This window comes from Bos grunniens, chromosome 2 (assembly GCF_055505025.1).
Source record: "Bos grunniens cultivar Pamir isolate PY7600 chromosome 2, Bosgru_T2T1.0, whole genome shotgun sequence".
NCBI lineage: Eukaryota > Metazoa > Chordata > Mammalia > Artiodactyla > Bovidae > Bos > Bos grunniens.
In genome coordinates this window covers 18,907,492-18,926,806 of record NC_141166.1, presented here as the reverse complement: position 1 = coordinate 18,926,806, position 19,315 = coordinate 18,907,492, and the positions used below count along the sequence as shown (strand labels likewise).

Below are 19,315 nucleotides of genomic sequence, written 5' to 3'. Positions count from 1 at the left end.
CAAGCCTTAATATGGAGTTCTGATGTTTAATGATAATATGCTTAGGTAGCCCTGCAACAATTTTTCTCTCCAGAAAAAAATTTCCCTCAAAATAAATGAAATCAAATTTCTATTAAAACACACACACACACACACACATTAACTTATGGCAAAGTATAGATCTTAATATAACCAGAACACTGTCTAAAAATGTTAATATCCTTACTTTTATAGTTAGAAATTCAAATATATCCAGGTGAATAAGTTAAAAAAAAAAGTCTTGGGAGCGGGGAGAAGAATTAAGGGTATAAATGAAACAATGGCTGTGTGGACTGATAATTGTTGATGAGCTTAAGGAAGTTATTATACTACTAATACTTTCAACTTTCATCTGTTTGATCTTTTTCATAATAAAGATAAATCCTGATTATCCTTAGGATAAACCCCACATTTGCTGCTGGCCTGCAAAGGTCTAACATGACCTGCCAAGTACCTTTACCTCTGAGGTTTCATCTTCTACCACTTTTCTTTCACCTTCCTATGCCCCTCCCACAGTCTAATGAGCAGGCCAGACTTATTTCCATCTCTGGCCGTGCACTTCCTTCTTCCTTCAGATCCTCAGCAAATCTGGTTCTCTCTCTTCGTTTTATTCAACACAAAATCTCCACACCTGAGAAGGTTTCTCTAACCAGCCTATCACCACACCAGCAATCTCCTTCCATTCTCTGCATTGCTTTCCTTCACTGTAATGACACTACCTGAAATTTTACAATGTAATGACTGTCTTCTTTACTACAAGGGTCACACTCTAACAGGGAAGCTTCCATGTGGGAAACAACTCTGCTTATCATCCTATTCATGACTCTGAACAATCCCAGTGCCTCATAAATGACACTGAATAAAAAAATCAATTTTCCAGGGTCCTCGAGAACTCTGCAGGAGAGTGTTATTTGAGAGACGAGTAACAGGGCAATAAAAGCAAAAGAAAATAAAAACAATAATACCAACTGCTTCTTGAAACCCTCAGGTATTTGGTTGGTCAAAAAGTTCAAGTTTTTCCGTAAGATCAAGTTAAGATGCAAGTACATTAGAAATCTAGCCTTCTATTCATATTAAGTCAACAACTTAAAAAAAGAGATGTGCAACAATCAACAAAGATTTACAGTATACACTGTGTGAGTATATGCTTAGTCGCTCAGTCATGTCTGACTCTTTGTGACCCCAGGGACTGTAGGCCGCCAGGCTTCTCAGTCCATGGGGATTCTCCAGGCAAGAATACTGGAGTGGGTTGTCATGCCCTCCTTCAGGGGATCTGCCCAACCCAAGGATCGAACCCAGGTCTCTCATATTGCATGCGGATTTCTAACCAGTCTGAGCCACCAGGGAAGCTCACTACAGCCAATATCTTATAGTAACCAATAGAAAATAATCTGAAAATAAATGTGTATATGTATAACTGAATCACCTTTGCTATGTACCTGAAACATAAGTCAACTATACTTCAATAACATATATAAATAATGAAAAAAAAAAAAGATTCAAGCACACATATATGAACACATATACACACACTGCATTATTTTAAAAAAAAGAATATTTTATTGAAAATTGTATGAATATGTATTTTTAAGTTCAGAGCTAATAAGCTTCGGTACACTTTAGAAGTTTTTGAAATTAAGACTGAAATCTACCAATAGCCTACTGACTCTATGGAAACATTATAGATAAGTAAAACAGAATGTATATATGTATGTAAAAAAGAATGTATGTATAACTGAGTCAATTTGATGTACATCAGAAATTAATACAATACTATAAATCAATTATATTTCAATTTTAAAAAATGCTTAAATGTAAATTTTTTTACTGCTTAAGGAAGCTAAAGGTAGTATTCTATACCAAACAGAATTTAATGGAATTTGTAATTATGTAAAATCATACTCTTAGTTACAAACTAAGACTTAAAGAGTCACTCTTATGTCTACCATATATGATAAGATTTCTGGGTTTAGTTACTGGTTATTCTGCTGAGAAATCTTTCCTCTTGGGCTCACTGTATAATCAACTGCCTATTGGGTTAAATTTTATTATACCATAAAAAACACAAGACATGAATCTATGCAAATCATGCAATCAGATGTTACAATAACCGAAGTCATCACCTGAGAGTCTTTACTCCTCTACAGCTCAAAAAAAGGGTCTTGCTGTTAACTTTGAATGGTTTTTCAGTGGCTCCAATTTAGTAATCAAACATAAAAGGATAGAAGAAAATCTTGAAGAGTTGGTATTATTTAAGGTAAGAATATGCACAAGCTCTATTTTTAAAAATAGGTTAAAGTTCATGTAAAGTCCCTATGTGAAAACTCTCCTATATGAATAGATAAACAGTTTAAGAACAGCAATCAACTAATAAAGAGTTTTGAGGAGAGGACAAATTTAAAAGTATTCACTTACTAGCTCCGCTTCCAATTGTTCTATGGAAAAGCTGTGACATCCGAGGACCAAGAGGACCAAACAGGTGAGGGGGAAGACCCCTGGCCTCTAACAGAGCTAAGGAAAAGAGCAGAGCAGGAGAAACAGTTGAGTTGTTAATACAACTTACCTCATCTAGAAGCTTCCAACAACTGATTCATCATGTAATTCGTTTAAACAATTCTAGTTTAAATTTTAAACTTTAAGAGAAGCTACATGATATATTATCATATGTGAAACAGATGGCCAGTCCAGGTTCAATGCATGAGACAGGGTGCTCAGGGCTGGTGCACTGGGATGACCCTGAGGGACTGGATGGGGAGGGAGGTAGGAAGGGGGTTCAGGATGGGGAACACATGTACACCCATGGCTGATTCATGTCAATGTATGGCAAAAACCACTACAATATTGTAAAGTAATTAACCTCCAATAAAAATAAAATTTAAAAAAAAGAGAAGGTACAAGAAACTTTTCAAAACCACACTTATATATACTAATGCAATTACTATAAATTACAACACCCATATGTATCAACTCCAGGGCATCTTAAAGTTTTATGGAGATATTAAACATTAATGCCACCAGGGACCACGTAAATAGTCCAAGAAAAACCTAAAGTAAACATTTATTTTGAAGAATTATATGTTAAGCACATTTGCTCTGTTTTTATTCTATTACCTAATCAGATATGATGAGATTCTCTAAAAACATAGGAAAAATAAGTTTTATCAGTTTCCAAAAATGAGAAAAACTGTTCATGAGAGTTTCAGTCAAAAAGACTATCTGAAACTCATTCATTAATGTTTCTTGTAAGCCTCACATTGGGGACCGACTGGATAAACAACTGAAGACAATAAAAATACATACTCATGTACTTATAAACAATGTATACATAATATGAAGCTGCTTTTAAAAAAGCGCTTACAACATTATAATGCCTGGAATTTATGTATACACTGTACATTATTTTGAAACAGCTGATCAAGAACACAAAAGAATACAGCAAAAAAGCATCCTACCAGATGTGCTGTTATTAGGTACCAGAGAACAATATATGAAGCAACCCCTTTTCAGTATGATCCTTAACTGATTACTAGCTGCCTATGTAACCATAATGGAGAAAAAAATTAACAACAAAAAATATACTATGTAAGATTTTATCTATCTAAATAGCAAAGATGAAGAAACAAATGGGTCATCTTCCAATTCCAAATCAGTAAATCAAGAGCTTTTTTTGGAGATATGGGTGGGCACTGCTAGATTATAGTTATATGAGCTTATTCAAATTAATTTCAACAAAGAGCACAGTGACAGGCAGCCCATGACCACGGCTTTGTATAAGCTTGATAACGGTCTTTACCTTGTAACCGTCCCATCTCGGAGTCATCAGATTCGCTCTCCCCAGAGGTGGTCATGCCCACAGCCCCTGCAACAGAACTAGAGGCTGGGGGGTGGGGGGGGGGGGTGGGGTGGGGGTGGGTGGAGAAGGTGAGGGTTAGGAGAGGAATATTTAAAACTCATTATGTCTGGTTTATCTTTAAAAAGAAAAAGCAGAGTTTTACCGACAATACTACATTAAAGGCAAACATGTACACTGCACACCAGCTGTTCTTCTAGACTTCATCATGTAGCTTTTACGGAAAAGAGATGGCTTGACGACAACAGAAACAAACCTAACATACAAGCCTTGCGTTTCACTCATATATGATTGTCACTGTTTCCTCCTGTCTTTCAAACTGCTCCTCAATTCAGTCTTATTCTGAACTCTATGAAAAGTCCATAAATGTAACACGGCTAAAGCCACTGTGATATTTAATAAACAGGCAAATAATCACAAACATAACACAGGGAAAATGTTCCACAGGGATGTGTGCCTTCTTCAGTCTGCTCTATTTCTGGACTAGTCTTGAAACAATCATTTGCCGTGTTTTCTTCCACTTCAAGAGTATGCAAAGATTATGCTTGCTTATTTTCAGGGCAAAACACTGAAGATATACATTACGACTAACAGAAGACCACAAAACACTTAATTAAATTTAAGTACAAAAGAGAAAGCAACCAATATGTCAAAACAAAGGAAAGAAGAAGTCAGATTCAGAAGGCTTCTACTACCCAAAATGCTAACCTGATCAATACTTCAGTCTAAGTAAACAGTGGTTGATTATATTACAAATCTGACCAAGAGATGAAAATATATTCCTGTAAAACTAGCAGTTTTACTGCCCCTTCCTCTCAGTGTCTGTTGAGTCCCAAAGCACTTTTTGTACAAACAATTCATCTATGTATGACCACATCATCCACAATACTTTACTATGTCCATGTGACAGATTAATGACAGAAGAACACAAGCCAAGATGAATAATTTTGCCATTATTAAAAGAGGCACATGGATCACCTATGTGAATATACCAAATTTTTCTGAAGAAAGAGATGCTAATATATCAGCCATCAACTCCATGTTTTCATGATATTTTTTTTCACTCCTCATTTAAGTATCCTATCATTTCACTAGAATTTTTTTTAAGCTTGTAAAAAAAATAAAAGAAAAAAAGTATGGTTTAGAACAGGAATCAGCACACTGTGGTCCACAGGCCAAATCCAGTCTAGCACATCACTATGTCAATAAAATTTTGTTAAAGTATACCCAAACTCATTAATTTACCTATTAACTGTGGCTACTTTTGTGCTACAACAACACAGTGGTTCCAACAGAGCTTATATAAAGCTTAAAACATCAATTATCTGGCCTTTACAGAAAATGCTGGCAACCCCCTGGATCAGAGTTACAGGCTAAGAAGAAATGGTAATATTAAAGAGTATCAGAGTTTAGTACACTTCATACCTGTTGAAAACAAAAAAAATAAATAAAACAAAAAAGGAAATAACCATCACTATACTTTGTAATGCTGCTCAAAGGTACTAACTAAATGCTAACTCCATGGAGAATGTGTCCATATGTTTCCTCCCAACCAAACAAAGAGGTATTACAAGAGGAAACCTAGGCTTTGTGTGTACTTGCTCAAGATCAGACAACTAACAACGGATATGAGATCTGAACCCAGGAAGTCTGACTTTACAAGCTGTACTCTTATTAACTATACACTATCAGCACCTTCAATATATTTTTCAGTACTAATTTTTAATTTATGTACACTGGCTCTTTCACATGATACAAAAACCATGTTAACAAATTCTGCTATTGGTTTCCAATTATTACTAAACTAAGCAAAGTGGCTCTTAAACTTGCCCTGAAACTTTTACAAACTGTGGAAATCAAAGTTGTGACAGACAAAATTGCTGTTATGTATTCTCTTCCCCTCAAAAAGCATACTCTGGAACCACATATTTTTTAAGAAAAAACATAAAAGTTCAGTAAGGTAATGTTGGAGGGTTTTATAAGAGGGTCTGCTGGTTTTACTTTAAACCATTCTACAGATTTACAACTTATGATTTTAAAGGTTTAAGTTACTTCTTAAAAGAGTATTCTAAGAATTTACATAATGAATAATAAATACCTCAAACTGCCCTGCTACAAAGACCTTAACCAAGACATAAAACTTGTAAAAGCAGAGAATTAAAAGAGCTTTTAAGATTATTATAGTGAGGTCCCAAGCTTCAGGGAGCCACAGATCCTCTACAAGAAGGAGCAGGGATATTCTCACTTTTAATTGAGATGAGTGCCTATTTGGACACAAATCATTGAACCCACAGCGAAAGATCCTTTCAAGCTGCCATACCTTTGATGTATGTGTTGTGCTTAGTTACTCAGTCGTGTCCAACTCTTTGCGACCCCACAGACTAGAGTCCGCCAGGTTCCTCTGACCATGGGGATTCTCCAGGCAAGAATACTGGAGTGGATTGCCATGCCCTCCTCCAGGGGATCTTCCCAACCCAGGGATCAAACCCAGGTCACCCACTTTGCAGGTGGATTTTTTAACCACCTGAGCCCTCAGGGAGAATAGTGGTGTGGGCAGCCTATCCCTTTTCTCCTGGGGATCTTTCCAACCCAAGAATAGAACCAGGGTCTCCTGCATTGCAGGCAGATTCTTTACCAGCTGAGCTAGCCATATCTTTGAAAGCAAATATTAATAAGCATTTGCCTACTGTAGCTCCCTTTTTTAAGTTTTACAAAATTAGATAAGCCAAACTAGCTTAGCCTATGAGTGCTGTTTGTAGTCACGCAGGTAAGGAAACGTATTCCATTCCTAGGAGTCAGTGACACAGCTCTTCAATGAACACATCAAATGTTGGGCAATACACACAAAATCCATCCCCAGACACAATGTATTAATAAAAACAAGGTTATCAAGCAGAAAAAAAAAAAATCCAATCTCAGATTTTAAGAGACATCAATCTGTTCTTTTAAATTGGTATCTTGCCCATAGAGTCTCTGCATATCATCACAGTACCATGTAAGGCAGTTTCCAATATACAGTTAAAGCTGACAGAATTCACTTTTACTTCACGGGAATGGCTAAGGGTTTGCCAGATACCCAAGTACAGGAGGCAACAAGAATACATTCTTAGTGTCATAAAAACTTTTGAGCAAGGCCAAAAGAATGGTTGTTCAGAATATAATTACACATTATACGGGTGCATGCTAAAAGATGCTCTAAACTAACACCATCAATTAATATTCAACACAAACTTAAGAGTGTTATAATTTTCTTTAAATTTCAATTTTATATACTGAAAAACTAAAGCACATTACACTGAAGAACTTAATATAGAGCTTGTAAGAAGTTTGCCTCTTCCTCTAGAACTACCTGAGTGAACTGGCAGAGAAAGCCCTATGGTATACAATGCAGCCTCCAAAACGTAATCAAGTTAGTGCTTTCTAACATCAGCAAACAGGCCACATGTATCTTTGACATAAACTTGGACAATACCGAGATTACACTCTGATTTCAAATATGGAGGCAGGCCTTTAAGGAGGGCAATCTTATGAAATCCCTTAAAGCCTTCGTCTTCTTAGGTGAATATACCAGGGAACACAATTTTACTCACCGCCCCCTCATTCTGGCCTCCAATTACACTCATATGAATTAAACCAACTAGTAACCATAGGGAAGCAGAACAACACAGCTGTTGTTACAACTGTGCACTTCAAGAGTCACACATCCAGGCCTGTAATCCTAGCAAGCTTAACCATTGTGCATTTCAATTTTCCTCATTTATAAATGAGGATAACAGTGCTCACACCTCAGCAGGTTGCTCCAAATATTAAATGAGAATACATGTAAAATGCTTAATAGTGTGTATGCAATGGGGTGTACCCTGTGTAAATGTTAGCTATTATAATTATCATAATGAGTCCACTTTAACAACACACTCAGCAGCTCCATCTCGAAGAGTCATCCACATAGGAATTGCTCCACTTTCATATTCAGACTTGAAGCATCAGCTGTGTTATGCAGAGCTTCAACGAGCTGCACGTGCAATGTACTTTATTTTCCCAAAACTCTACCACTTAACCCTTCAGAAAAACTATTCTAGGAAAAAGGCACTACCAGATGAGATGCTGTTCAGTTCACCATGTAGTTTACTATACAAAACCAGGAAAGACTGGTTGGTAAAGATGTTAAGCTGGACAGAAAAAGGCAAAAAACATGGACAGTAGTGGGCAAACCAGAACCTTCCTGTCAAACCAGAACATATGAGCGACTGTAGGCAATAAAGGAAACTGGCACATATTCTGATATTAAATAATAATACATGAAAGAACTTCATTCAAAAGAAAGAATATATATGCCTACACCTAAAGTTACACATATTATCTAGATTTAAGGGACTTATAACCATATGTTCATAATGCTGAATTGTAATATTTTTGTATCTGTTTTAATAGTAGTGACAAATGCTTATAACAAACTACTTCTTAAACTTGTTAGCCACAATCAAACACTGAAGTCTTAGCCTGCTTTATGTATTGGTACTGGATACATACTTGGAGTGGGGTGACTTAATTTTTGCTGTGCTAAGATATCAAGAATAAAAAACCCATAAAAATAGGAATAATATTATTCTTAAAGCTGTTAGGTTCAAACCAAATACTTATTTTTAACAGACTATAACACTCTAAATTAAAATCTGCACATTTATGAAGCAATTTAAACTATATTGATACATTTTTATTATGAATTTAATTTTTTCAAGCAAATCAGCAGGCAACTATTATATGTACTGATCGATGTTTAAGAAGCTTAAACAGAAAGAGAGTTTCTGCTTCTTAAAAGCCCTTTGACCTTAGTTAATACCAATTTGGATTTGGAAAAAAAAATTATACAAAAAACAAATGAATACAACTAATCAAAAACCAAATCTATAAAACGAAAGAAAACAACAAGTTTGATGGTTATTAACACCTTAAGATGTAGCTGTCGCCTCTTTTCCATTATACCTCGTATACCTAAATAGTAATTTATCTCCAAATAAAGCTGGAAGATACATAAACACATTTTAGGCCTAAGAAGTGCCAATCTACCTGCTGCTCCTTGGGGAGTCTCGTCTGTCCGTGCAGCTGAAGAGTTCACCGTCTCCTGGTTGCCTTCAGGGTCGGCCATCTTCTCCTGTCGACGAGCTTCAGCTGCTCCTCTTTTGCCCAGGCCAGAGCCTCGCCGACTACGACAGAAAAATGCCATCATAGGCAGCGCTCCCAGTGACCAGGAGCAATGTCCACACAGCACAAAGCTCCAATGCATGGAACACAAAGCGAGTTTCTTCTTTTTACATAAAAATTGTTGCAGAAAATCACTATGGGTAACAACCAAGACTTTGTATATTTAAAACTCTTCCAAGCTATATCACGTTGACAATACAAGCTTTTGTGAGGCTATGAGCTGTTGTCATCCTTTCAGACAGAAGTGATCTTTAAACACTTCCAACTAAATGGAAAAGTGATTCCTTTAGCAGAAACAATTCATTCAAAATAGATCTCTAATTCTTGGGTAAATAGTGGATCAATACATGGAGTTTCAGATTGATAGTTGAAAATGGGGGACGGGTAAGAAGAGAGACGACAATAGGCAAAATCCCCATCCCTTAAGTCCCAGATGACTTACATCATCAAAAAAGTTACTATCCTCATCATGGACAATAGCTTCTCCTTTAAAATAAAGAACTAAATATTCAATATTTATAGATAGGTACAGATTAAATCTGGGAACACACCTGCTTCACACTGAGGCATTACTATAAGATGTGGAAAAAAGAATTATTAGTCATTTATCATGAAGCAAACTACATTTCATTGACACTTTTTCTATTTTAATAAGTGAAATCAGTAAGCAAATCATGCATAGACAAAAGACTTCCAAATTATTACAACTTTAAACCGCAGCTCCCCCGAATGACCTTGGAAGTGCAAAAACCTACTACTAAAGAAATGTTTTAGACTAAAGTCAAGCTACAATGAATAATGCTGCTTGGTAAAGAACAAGGAGGAAGCAGGCTTAAGTGCCCTGGAAATGAAGGCTGAATTACCAGAGTTGTAGAAGAGTTTATTCTTCCAATTAGTTAAAAAAAAAAAAAAGTATGCCCCTAAACAGGGATTTACTCAGCCAGTCTTTCCTTTAGGGGAAAAAAAAACCCTCATTCCAAACCCAAATTACCAAGCTACAAATTACTGCGATTCAAATTAAGTCACTTATTTAACATTTAATTTGCATCAATCATGTGACACGCTCTGTGCTGAACATTTGGTTGCTGCCCTCAAGTGTGTCAGTCTACAGAGCAATGAAACTGCAGCTGTGAGAGGCTATGAAAATACTAAATTTAAGAGAATTTCAGCAAATTCAGAAAAGCCTGAGATGAAGAACGCTGCAGACAGGCGGGTAGACAGCTTGTGTGCAGCATGTAAGTAAATAACTCCTAGTACATTAAGACAGTGCTCCAGAGGAGAAGTAAAGAAGGCTGCCAAGAAAGACAGGACACTAGACTACCTGACTCCATGAACAGTTCAAACTTAATTTTTAACCACAGTGAATTCAGGTTATATCTAAGACAATAAACCTTGGGTAACCTGGATTCAAAGTTTGGTCCAAAATAGGGCAAAAGCCCTGAAAAACCAAGAAATCATCTCAGAGGTCCTCATAAAAGTACTGCCAACAAAATTTAAAGGCAAACAGGTGTACTAACTCCAGATATTTAAACAATATTTTAAACAATCCTAATAGAACCAGAAAACAAGTGGAAAAGCAGAGCTTAAAGGGCCTAGAGTCCTTTCCTTATGACTTATTATTAGGCAACAAGTCATTCTGTTTCCTTATGTTATTACTGTACCAGCAGTTAAAGGTATGAAGTTGATTACCTTAGAGAAGAACCAAAGAAGCACTAAACCTTTCAACTGACCTGAGATGGGAAAAGCAAACTAAAAATCACCCACGCCATCACTGGTTTTTGGCACATTTAGTAAAGACAAGAAACTATATACAAAAGGAGCAAATTACACATAAAGGAGGGAGAAGTCCCATATGGTTGTGATAATTAGCAGCACAACACCAGAACTGACCAATCCTGAAAATCTGACGTGAAACTGGAGTAACAAGGTTTTTTAACTTCAACCTAAGATTCTCAATCAGTTAATGAAAATATGGGAAATAATATACTATGTCGTATGTCAAAGGTAGATGATTTTCTGAAAATGGGCTCAAAGTGGGAAAAATGGAGACATGAAAGAACACAAACAAAACCCACATTTTCCCCTGAAGATGGGTGTTGTAAGGCAAAATAAAAATGAAATACATCTCTCGCCCTCACCCATTAAACTCAATAACTCATGCCAACACTTTTAGAAACTAATTAAGCAATATTACAGCCATTACAACAGGCATCCCTTTTGATCCACTAATCACACAACTGGGAAATTTAGCTACCTTTAAAAATAACCCGAATCTGCATAAAGATGCTTATTAGAGAGCTCTTTGGCAGACAGGAACTCCAAAAACAACCAAATGTCCAACTGCTGGCAGGAACTCTGTGCAAATAATGTAAAACAACAGAGGAAAAGGCAGAAGACAAAGGTGTTGTCCCCAAAAAGGCATGATTAAAGCTTAGCAAAAAAGGAAAAAAAGTTAAGTTAAATATTGGGGAAGAATTCACAGAAATAATAGTTCTATTTAGAATGAATTTCTTTGCTCGATTTTCAAAAAGAAAACTTTCATGAAATTTTTTTAAAAACTCATAAAATGAAGGCCTTTGGGGAAAGCTGGACCCAGGAAATGAACTAATATCACACTGACAGGCCCAAATTATTACCTGGCACTAGCGCAGGAGCCCGTGGTCTTTTGGCGTGTGCTCCGCCTCAAACTGGGGAGCTCGGCAGGCGGGGATTCGCTGCGCTTCTTGGTAGATTTTCTTAAACCTACAAACGTGAAACGCAAGAGGGACATGTTTAAAGGAGTCATCTTAAATTAAAAATGACAAAATTCTTCAGGCCGCCATCCTGGTCAAAACTCCACGGACTCTTCTCATGGGCTCCCTAGCAGCCTCTAGGTCTACTTGCATGATCAGCCTTCACTGCACCAGCTCACACTGGGGAAGTTCCTACGGTGCCTGGCATGACTGTCCAAGGAGACGTCTTCTCACTCTGGCCTAACCTTGACTCAAGCTTTCCGACACCATGAGTGATGGTCCCTCATCCGTCAAATCCTCCGCTTTAAAAAGTTCCCATCACATCTCTACTCCTCCACTGCTTTTCTCTACTAACTAAAGCGAAGAGGTTTTTTTTTTAATTTTTATATATACTATATATTTCAAGACTTTCAGTATTTCATTTAGCACTTTATTGCTACATTATCTTTGCAGTACCCCATGGCACCTAGTTTCTATAATGCTCATCAATAAGGCCACAAAAGAACAAAATGTTTTCTTTCACCACCCCGTCTGCAAGGAATACACATTTGAACTGAAGCCTATTAGAATGTCCAATTTAGACAATACTATACAATTAGAGGGAGAAAGTTAAACAAGCACAACACTTCACATGATAATCTGGAATCTAACATCTTTATAGGATAACAGATTCTAAAAAGGTATAGCAACTATGTAAAGTTATTTGTTATCTTATGAACAACGGGGAAGCCACCAGAGCATTTTCAACTGCCGCCTCCCCAAACCATGTTGTTACCCTACGCCGTACGTGACATGACAACACCCTGGGTGGTGTGCTCTATCTAAACACAGAACCCCAGCAGTGGAAGATCTCCACAGTCAACAGACCAGATTTCGTTAGAACTTCGGGGTCATCCTGAACAGACGTTAACGTTCTCAGAGACCAAATGTACAATAACAATTCTCCAGATCACCTGTTTCTTCTCAAGTTTTAATTTTTTTTTCCATTGAAATCTGAAAGATGGACATGGTCTGTAGACAGATTATGAGCGAAATGATTCCTCAGTTGCTCAGTCATGTCTGACTTTTTGCCGCCCCATGGATTGTAGCTCGCCAGGCTCCTCTGTCCATGAGATGAATATCCCCGCAAGAATACTGGAGTTGGTTGCCACTTCCTCCTCCAGGGTAGCTTCCTGACCTAGGGACTGAACTCGACTTTCCTGTGGCTCTTGCCTTGGTAGGCAGATTCTTCACCACTGAGCCACCTGTGAAGTCCCAGACAGCTAATGGAGTAAGCTTCATATGTTCAGCTAATAATGTCACTATTTTTTAACATTTAAAAAATTAAGAAATTAAGTATTTCAGAAAATATTACTTATATCTCTATCCAAAATAGGCAATGAAGCTGGAACAGACAAAAAATGTTCAATTTAGAGGGAAAAAATCATCAGTGCACATTACATTAAAACTGCAATTAAAAAAACAAGTAAGGTACTTTGACTTATCAGTTCAGCTCAGCCGCTCAGTCACGTCTGACTCTCTGCGAGCCCATGGACTGTAGCACGCCAGGCTTCCCTGCCCTTCACCAACTCCCAGAGCTTGCTCAAACACATGTCCATTGAGTCAGTGCTGCCATCCAACCATCTCACCCTCTATCATCCCCTTCTCCTCCTGCCTTCAATCTTTCCCAACATCAGGGTCTTTTCCAATGAGTCAGTTCTTTGCATTAGGTGGCCAAAGTACTGGAGCTTCAGCATCAATCTTTCCAATGAATATTTACGGCTGATTTCCTTTAGGATTAACTGGCTTAATCTCCCTGCTGTCCAAGGGACTCTCAAGAGTCTTCACCAACACCACGGTTCAAAAGCATCAATTCTTCTGCACTCAGCTTTCTTTATAGTCCAACTCGAACATTCATAACATGACTACTGGAAAAACCATAGCCTTGACTAGATGGACCTTTGTAGGCAAAGTAACGTCTCGGCTTTTTAATATGCTGTCTGGGTTTGTCATAGCTTTTTTTCCAAGGAGCAAGCGTCTTTTTATTTCATGGCTGCAATCATAATCTGCAGTGATTCTGAAGCCCAAGAAAATAAACTCTGTCACTGTTTCCATTGTTTCCCCATCTATCTTCCATTTTCCACTTTTTGCCACTTTCACTTATAAAGCACTTTAAAAACCTGTAAATTATTGTCACTGCAGATGGTGATTGCAGCCATTAAATTAAAAGATGCTTGCTCCTTGGAAGGAAAGTTATGACCAAGCTAGAGAGCACATTAAAGAGCAGAGACGTTACTTTGCCAACAAAGGTCCGTCTAGTCAAGGCTCTGGTTTTTCCAGTAGTCATATATGGATGTGAGAGTTGGACTATAAAGAAAGCTGAGCACCAAAGAATTGATGCTTTTGAACTATGGTGTTGGGGAAGACTCTTGAGAGTCCCTTGGACTGCAAGGAGATCCAACCAGGCCATCCTAAAGGAGATCAGTCCTGGGTGTTCATTGGAAGGACTGATGTTGAAGCTGAAACTCCAATACTTTGGCCACCTGATGCGAAGAGCTGACTCATTGGAAAAGACTCTGACACTGGGAAAGACTGAGGGCAGGAGAAGGGGACGACAGAGGAGGAGATGGTTGGATGGCATCACCAATTCAACGGACATGGGTTTGGGTGGACTCCGGGAGTTGGTGATGGACACGGAGGCCTGGTGTGCTGCGGTTCATGGGGTCGCAAAGAGTCGGACACGACTGAGCCACTGAACTGAACTGAATATGACTCAATTCATGTAATACCGAAGTGTCTTTGAATATAGTATGATATATAGTAATGGACACTAGCATAAATTTTCACAACTATTCTGTGACATTCAATATTTAACAACGTTATGGCCTACTGCTTTACTACTAATTCATGGTGACAGCATACTTTTGGACACTTTCACTACTCATGCCCTATTTTAGACTTCTGTGTTTAAACTCTCTTTTAAACTTCATTCAAAGGTAATTTCCATATGATAAAATGTACTCATTTTAAATGGGGTTCGATGAGTTTGACGAATATATTCACTGGTGTAACCAACACTGCAATTGAGATATCAAACGTTTCCATCACTTTAAAAAGTTCCTTTATGGTCCCTGCAATACATCCCCCATGCCCCCTCCCACACACACACTTCAGATCTCTGGCAATCACTGGTCTTCTTTTCTGTTGCTATTGCCTACTTGGGAGTTTCTCACAAATGGAATCATAGTGTTTTGGATGACCTCATGCTGTTGCGCATATTGGTCCATTCCTTTTTACAGCAAATAGGTATTCCGTTTCTATGGCTGTGTCACAAGGTCTATCCATTCTTGTTGTTAAACTTTAAAAGAACTGTACTAAGTTACAGACAAGTAGGGCAAAGAAAAGTCAAAACAAGAGTGAACAGAAAAATATTTATAATTGATGTCATAATATCATAATGTAAAATGACTCTCAGGCTAATTGACATGACTCCATCCAGCCTGATAAACTAAGAGAGAGAACCTCAAATATTTTGCTCTCTAAACTTTGTTACAGAACTATATAAATTCCTCCAAAAGTCTAAAATGTGTTTAGAACATAGAAAGGTCATAAATTCTGGAGAAAAGGAAGCTGAAACCTCAGGGACAGCTTAAACTTCTTTTGGCCATTCAGCAAACTGACAATGTTAAGCTATGGAGATTTGCAAAAGCACTTTCAGATACAAAGTTATTATAATAATTGTTTTTCATACACAAAAATATTAACTGACTTGCTTAAAAGTGCATAATTCAACACCATTCTAAGCTTAGTTCTGAAGCAGAACTGAGTACTACATCTTCAATATACTTGTGACAAGGTGTTAAAATTTTGCTTTACTAGTTCACTTACAAAACTCGAAAACTCTCGGTATAAAGAGTATGTTTGTAGAAAACAAGGTGAAACGACAACCCTCAGAATGGGAGAAAATAATAGCAAAGGCAACAAATGATAAAGAATTAATTTCCAAAATACACAAGAATCTTATACAACTCAATACCAGGAAAGCAAACAACCGGATCAAAAAGTGGGAAAGGGACTGGAAGTGACATTTCTCCAAAGAAGACATACAGATGGCTAACAAGCACATGAAAAGATGCTCAACATCATTCATCATGAGAGAAATGCAAATCAAAACCATAGTGAGATACCACCTCACACCAGTCAGAATGGCCATCATCATGAAGTCTGCAAGCAGTAAGTGCTGGAGAGGGTGTGGAGAAAAGGAACAGTCTTGCACTGCCGGTGGGAATGTAAACTGACACAGCCACTATGGAAGACGGTATGGAGACTCCCTAAAAAGCTAGGAATAAAACCAGCATATGACCCAGCAATCCCACTCCTAGACATATACCCTGAGGAAATCAAAAGTGAAAAAGACACATGTACCCCAATGTTCACTGCAGCACTACTTACAATAGCTAGAACATGGAAGCAACCTAGATGTCCATCAACAGATGAAGCTGTGGTACATACATACAATGGAATACTACTCAGCCATAAAAAGGAACACATTTGGATCTGTTCTAATGAGGTGGACGAAAACTTGAACCCATACTACAGAGTCAATTAAGTCAGAAAAAGAAATATAAACATTGTATTCTGACACATATATATGGAATCTGAAGAGATGGCACTGATGAATTTATTTTCAGGGCAGCAATGGAGAAACAGTTACAGAGACAAACCTGTGGACATGGTGGGAGGAGGAGGGAGAAGGGGAGATACAAGGAGAGAGTACATAGAAATTTACAATACCATGGGTAAAACAGATAGACAATGGGAATTTGCTGTATGACTCGGGAATTCAAACAGGGGCTCTGCAATAGGCTGAAGGGTATGGAGAGAGGTCCAGGAGGGAGGGGACATGGGTGTACCTATGGCTGATTCTTGATGTATGACAGAAAACCACAAAATTCTGTAAAGCAATTATCCTTCAATTAAAAAAAAAAGTATGTTTGTAGAACCAAAGTGTTTCCAATCATTCTACTGGTCAAATATGGAGGATTTTCATAAAGGAGGAAACATGGAAAGGTGTAAGCCAACAACCTACCGTTGTGTGTGTACAACACATACATACACCTCTCTGTCCCAGGCTCTGTAATGCAGCAAAACTGCACCTTATCATTTATTTTTACAATGCCACTTTAAGCAGCAACCAGAATTATCATGGGTCAGATTAATATATTCTTATCCACAAAGTCTTTGATAATAAAGTTAGGTGTAAATCTTGTATCAAAGCTCTTGACCTTTGAACCATTCACGGTCCACTTATACTCAGATACTGTTCAATAAATAGCAAATAACTATAGGACAAAACACTTTGTAGTTAGTTGAATCCAAGGATGTGGAAGAACTGTGGGTAAGAATAGCCAACTATGAGTTACATGCAGACTAACCTCCTTATTGTTCAAGGATCAACTACGTATTGGTATAAGGAAACCTGCACTTGTTCCTAAATATATTCCTATCATCTTTATTCCTCTGAATAAAGGTGAAGCTAGCAGTATTTTTTTTAAACTAATTGATTTGTTTTCTAAAAGACAGATATGTCTTACTTTTTTTTCCCCCCCTTTTTCAAAGAAGTATTCCTAACCAAAACTAATTTATAAAAAGTCCAGGACTTCAAAATAGTCTTTTTTTCTGAAGTGTGACATTTTGAAAGTGTGACATTCGATGGTTTTTCCAGTAGTCATGTATGGATGTGAGAGTTGGATTATAAGGAAAGCTGCACGCTAAAGAATTGATGCTTTTGAACTGTGGTGTTGGAGAAGACTCTTGAGAGTCCCTTGGACTGCAAGGAGATCCAACCAGTCCATTCTAAAGGAGATCAGTCCTGAATATTCACTGGAAGGACTGAGGCTGAAGCTGAAACTCCAGTACTCTGGCCACCTGATGCGAAGAACCGACTCACTGGAAAAGACCCTGATGCTGGGAAAGATTGAAGGTGGGAGGAGAAGGGGACGACAGAGGATGAGATGGTTGGATGGCATCACCAATGCAACGGACACGAGTTTGACTGACTCCAGGGGTTGTGATGAACAGGAAGCCTGGCATGCTGCAGTCCATGGGGTCGCAAAGAGTTGGACATGACTGACTGACTGAACTGAACTGATGTTCAAGTACATACATTGCTATCAATGGCTACTTTTCTAAAAGAAATTCACAAAAATAAACCACATAATATGGGATCGTAGATGTTTATTTAAAAATCACTCAGAAACAATAAAAGATAAGTTGTGCAGATGAATGACAGTGAGCTAAAATCCAAGTGGAATTTTCTAAGCCAAATTTTTATTTCCTAGTCAATGCATAGCAATTGCAGGCACTGATTTGACGCCATGAATTAAAACTTAGAAATGTGCAAGGATACTTGTCTAACCACTGTAATAATGAGAAACTGGAAAAGCACTAAATGTTAAATAATAGGGAATGGTTAAATAAACATCAGTACAGTAATAAAAACTGCAGCAACACAATGTTAGCTAATGAGGATGTGAACAAATTGGCATTTTTACACTGCCAGTGAGAATATAGGGGGTTCCCTGGTAGCTTAGATGGTAAAGAATCTGCCTGCAATGTGGGAGACCTGGGTTCAATCCCTGGGTTGGGAAAATCCCCTGAAAGAGGGCATGGCAACCAATTCCAGTATTCTTGCCTGGAGAATCCCCAAGGACAGAGGAGCCTGAAGGGCTACAGTCCATGGGGTTGCAAAGAATCAGACACGACTGATCTATTAAGCACAGCACACAGTGCGAATATAAACTCATATTTCTGGGAGGAGTTCAAAGTATATATTAATATTTAAATGAAAAATAACCAGTGACCTAACAAGAAAATAATGAATTACTGAGCTAGAATCAATTTTTAAGTTTACAACAACAATGTAAATGGGAATGGGCTAAGAGGTATATCCATATGCTATTAAAATGATATAACTTATAGGTTATTTTTTAAAAGGAAAAATGTCAGTTAAAATCAGTTAGGCAGATAAAGCACTCTGGTTTCTTCATTCCTAAAACATGGATAACTACGACACTATATAAGTGTCTAACACTAAGGATAACTATCATGTGTCATCATGATAATGAAATTTAATGTATGTCAACTATCTAGTATGAAGCCGGTCTTGTAACAGGCACTCAAAAAGCAATACCCACTGTCATGTGGAGTGAGCTTCTACTCTTGATAAAAATACATGTATATACATAGAAAACTGTCTGCCTTCTAGGTAAAGACAAAGACCTGACCACACATGCATTCGCTTCTGTCCTCTAGTGAAACTCTACTAAAATAGCTTTAAAAGGATCTGAGGCATAAATTCACAAGGGTGGGAAGAATGGCAGAGACAACTATCACAACACAACACAATTTCAGAAGATGAAAAAGTAGTAATTCCAGTGCTAAATACATGGGAAAGACAAGAAGACTGAAGGCAGAAAATGGAGATAAACTACCAATCAGACTGACACTCAGAATCCCACAAAGGTCCAGGAGT

The 19,315-nt window shown here is 37.7% G+C and overlaps 1 protein-coding gene across 50 annotated transcripts in view; it reads right to left on the bottom strand.

Annotated features, from left to right (window-relative positions):
- TRIP12 (thyroid hormone receptor interactor 12) overlaps positions 1 to 19,315 on the bottom strand; it is a 151,338-nt gene that overhangs the window by 63,296 nt on the left and 68,727 nt on the right. For all 50 annotated transcript variants that reach the window (XM_086337098.1, XM_086337122.1, XM_086337219.1 and 47 more), the window contains 4 exons: positions 11,707 to 11,812; positions 8,936 to 9,072; positions 3,812 to 3,895; positions 2,434 to 2,529 (listed from right to left, as the gene is read on the bottom strand). In XM_086337098.1, coding sequence (XP_086193224.1) covers positions 2,434 to 2,529; positions 3,812 to 3,895; positions 8,936 to 9,072; positions 11,707 to 11,812 — 423 coding nt within the window. The remainder of the gene's footprint in view (positions 1 to 2,433; positions 2,530 to 3,811; positions 3,896 to 8,935; positions 9,073 to 11,706; positions 11,813 to 19,315) is intronic.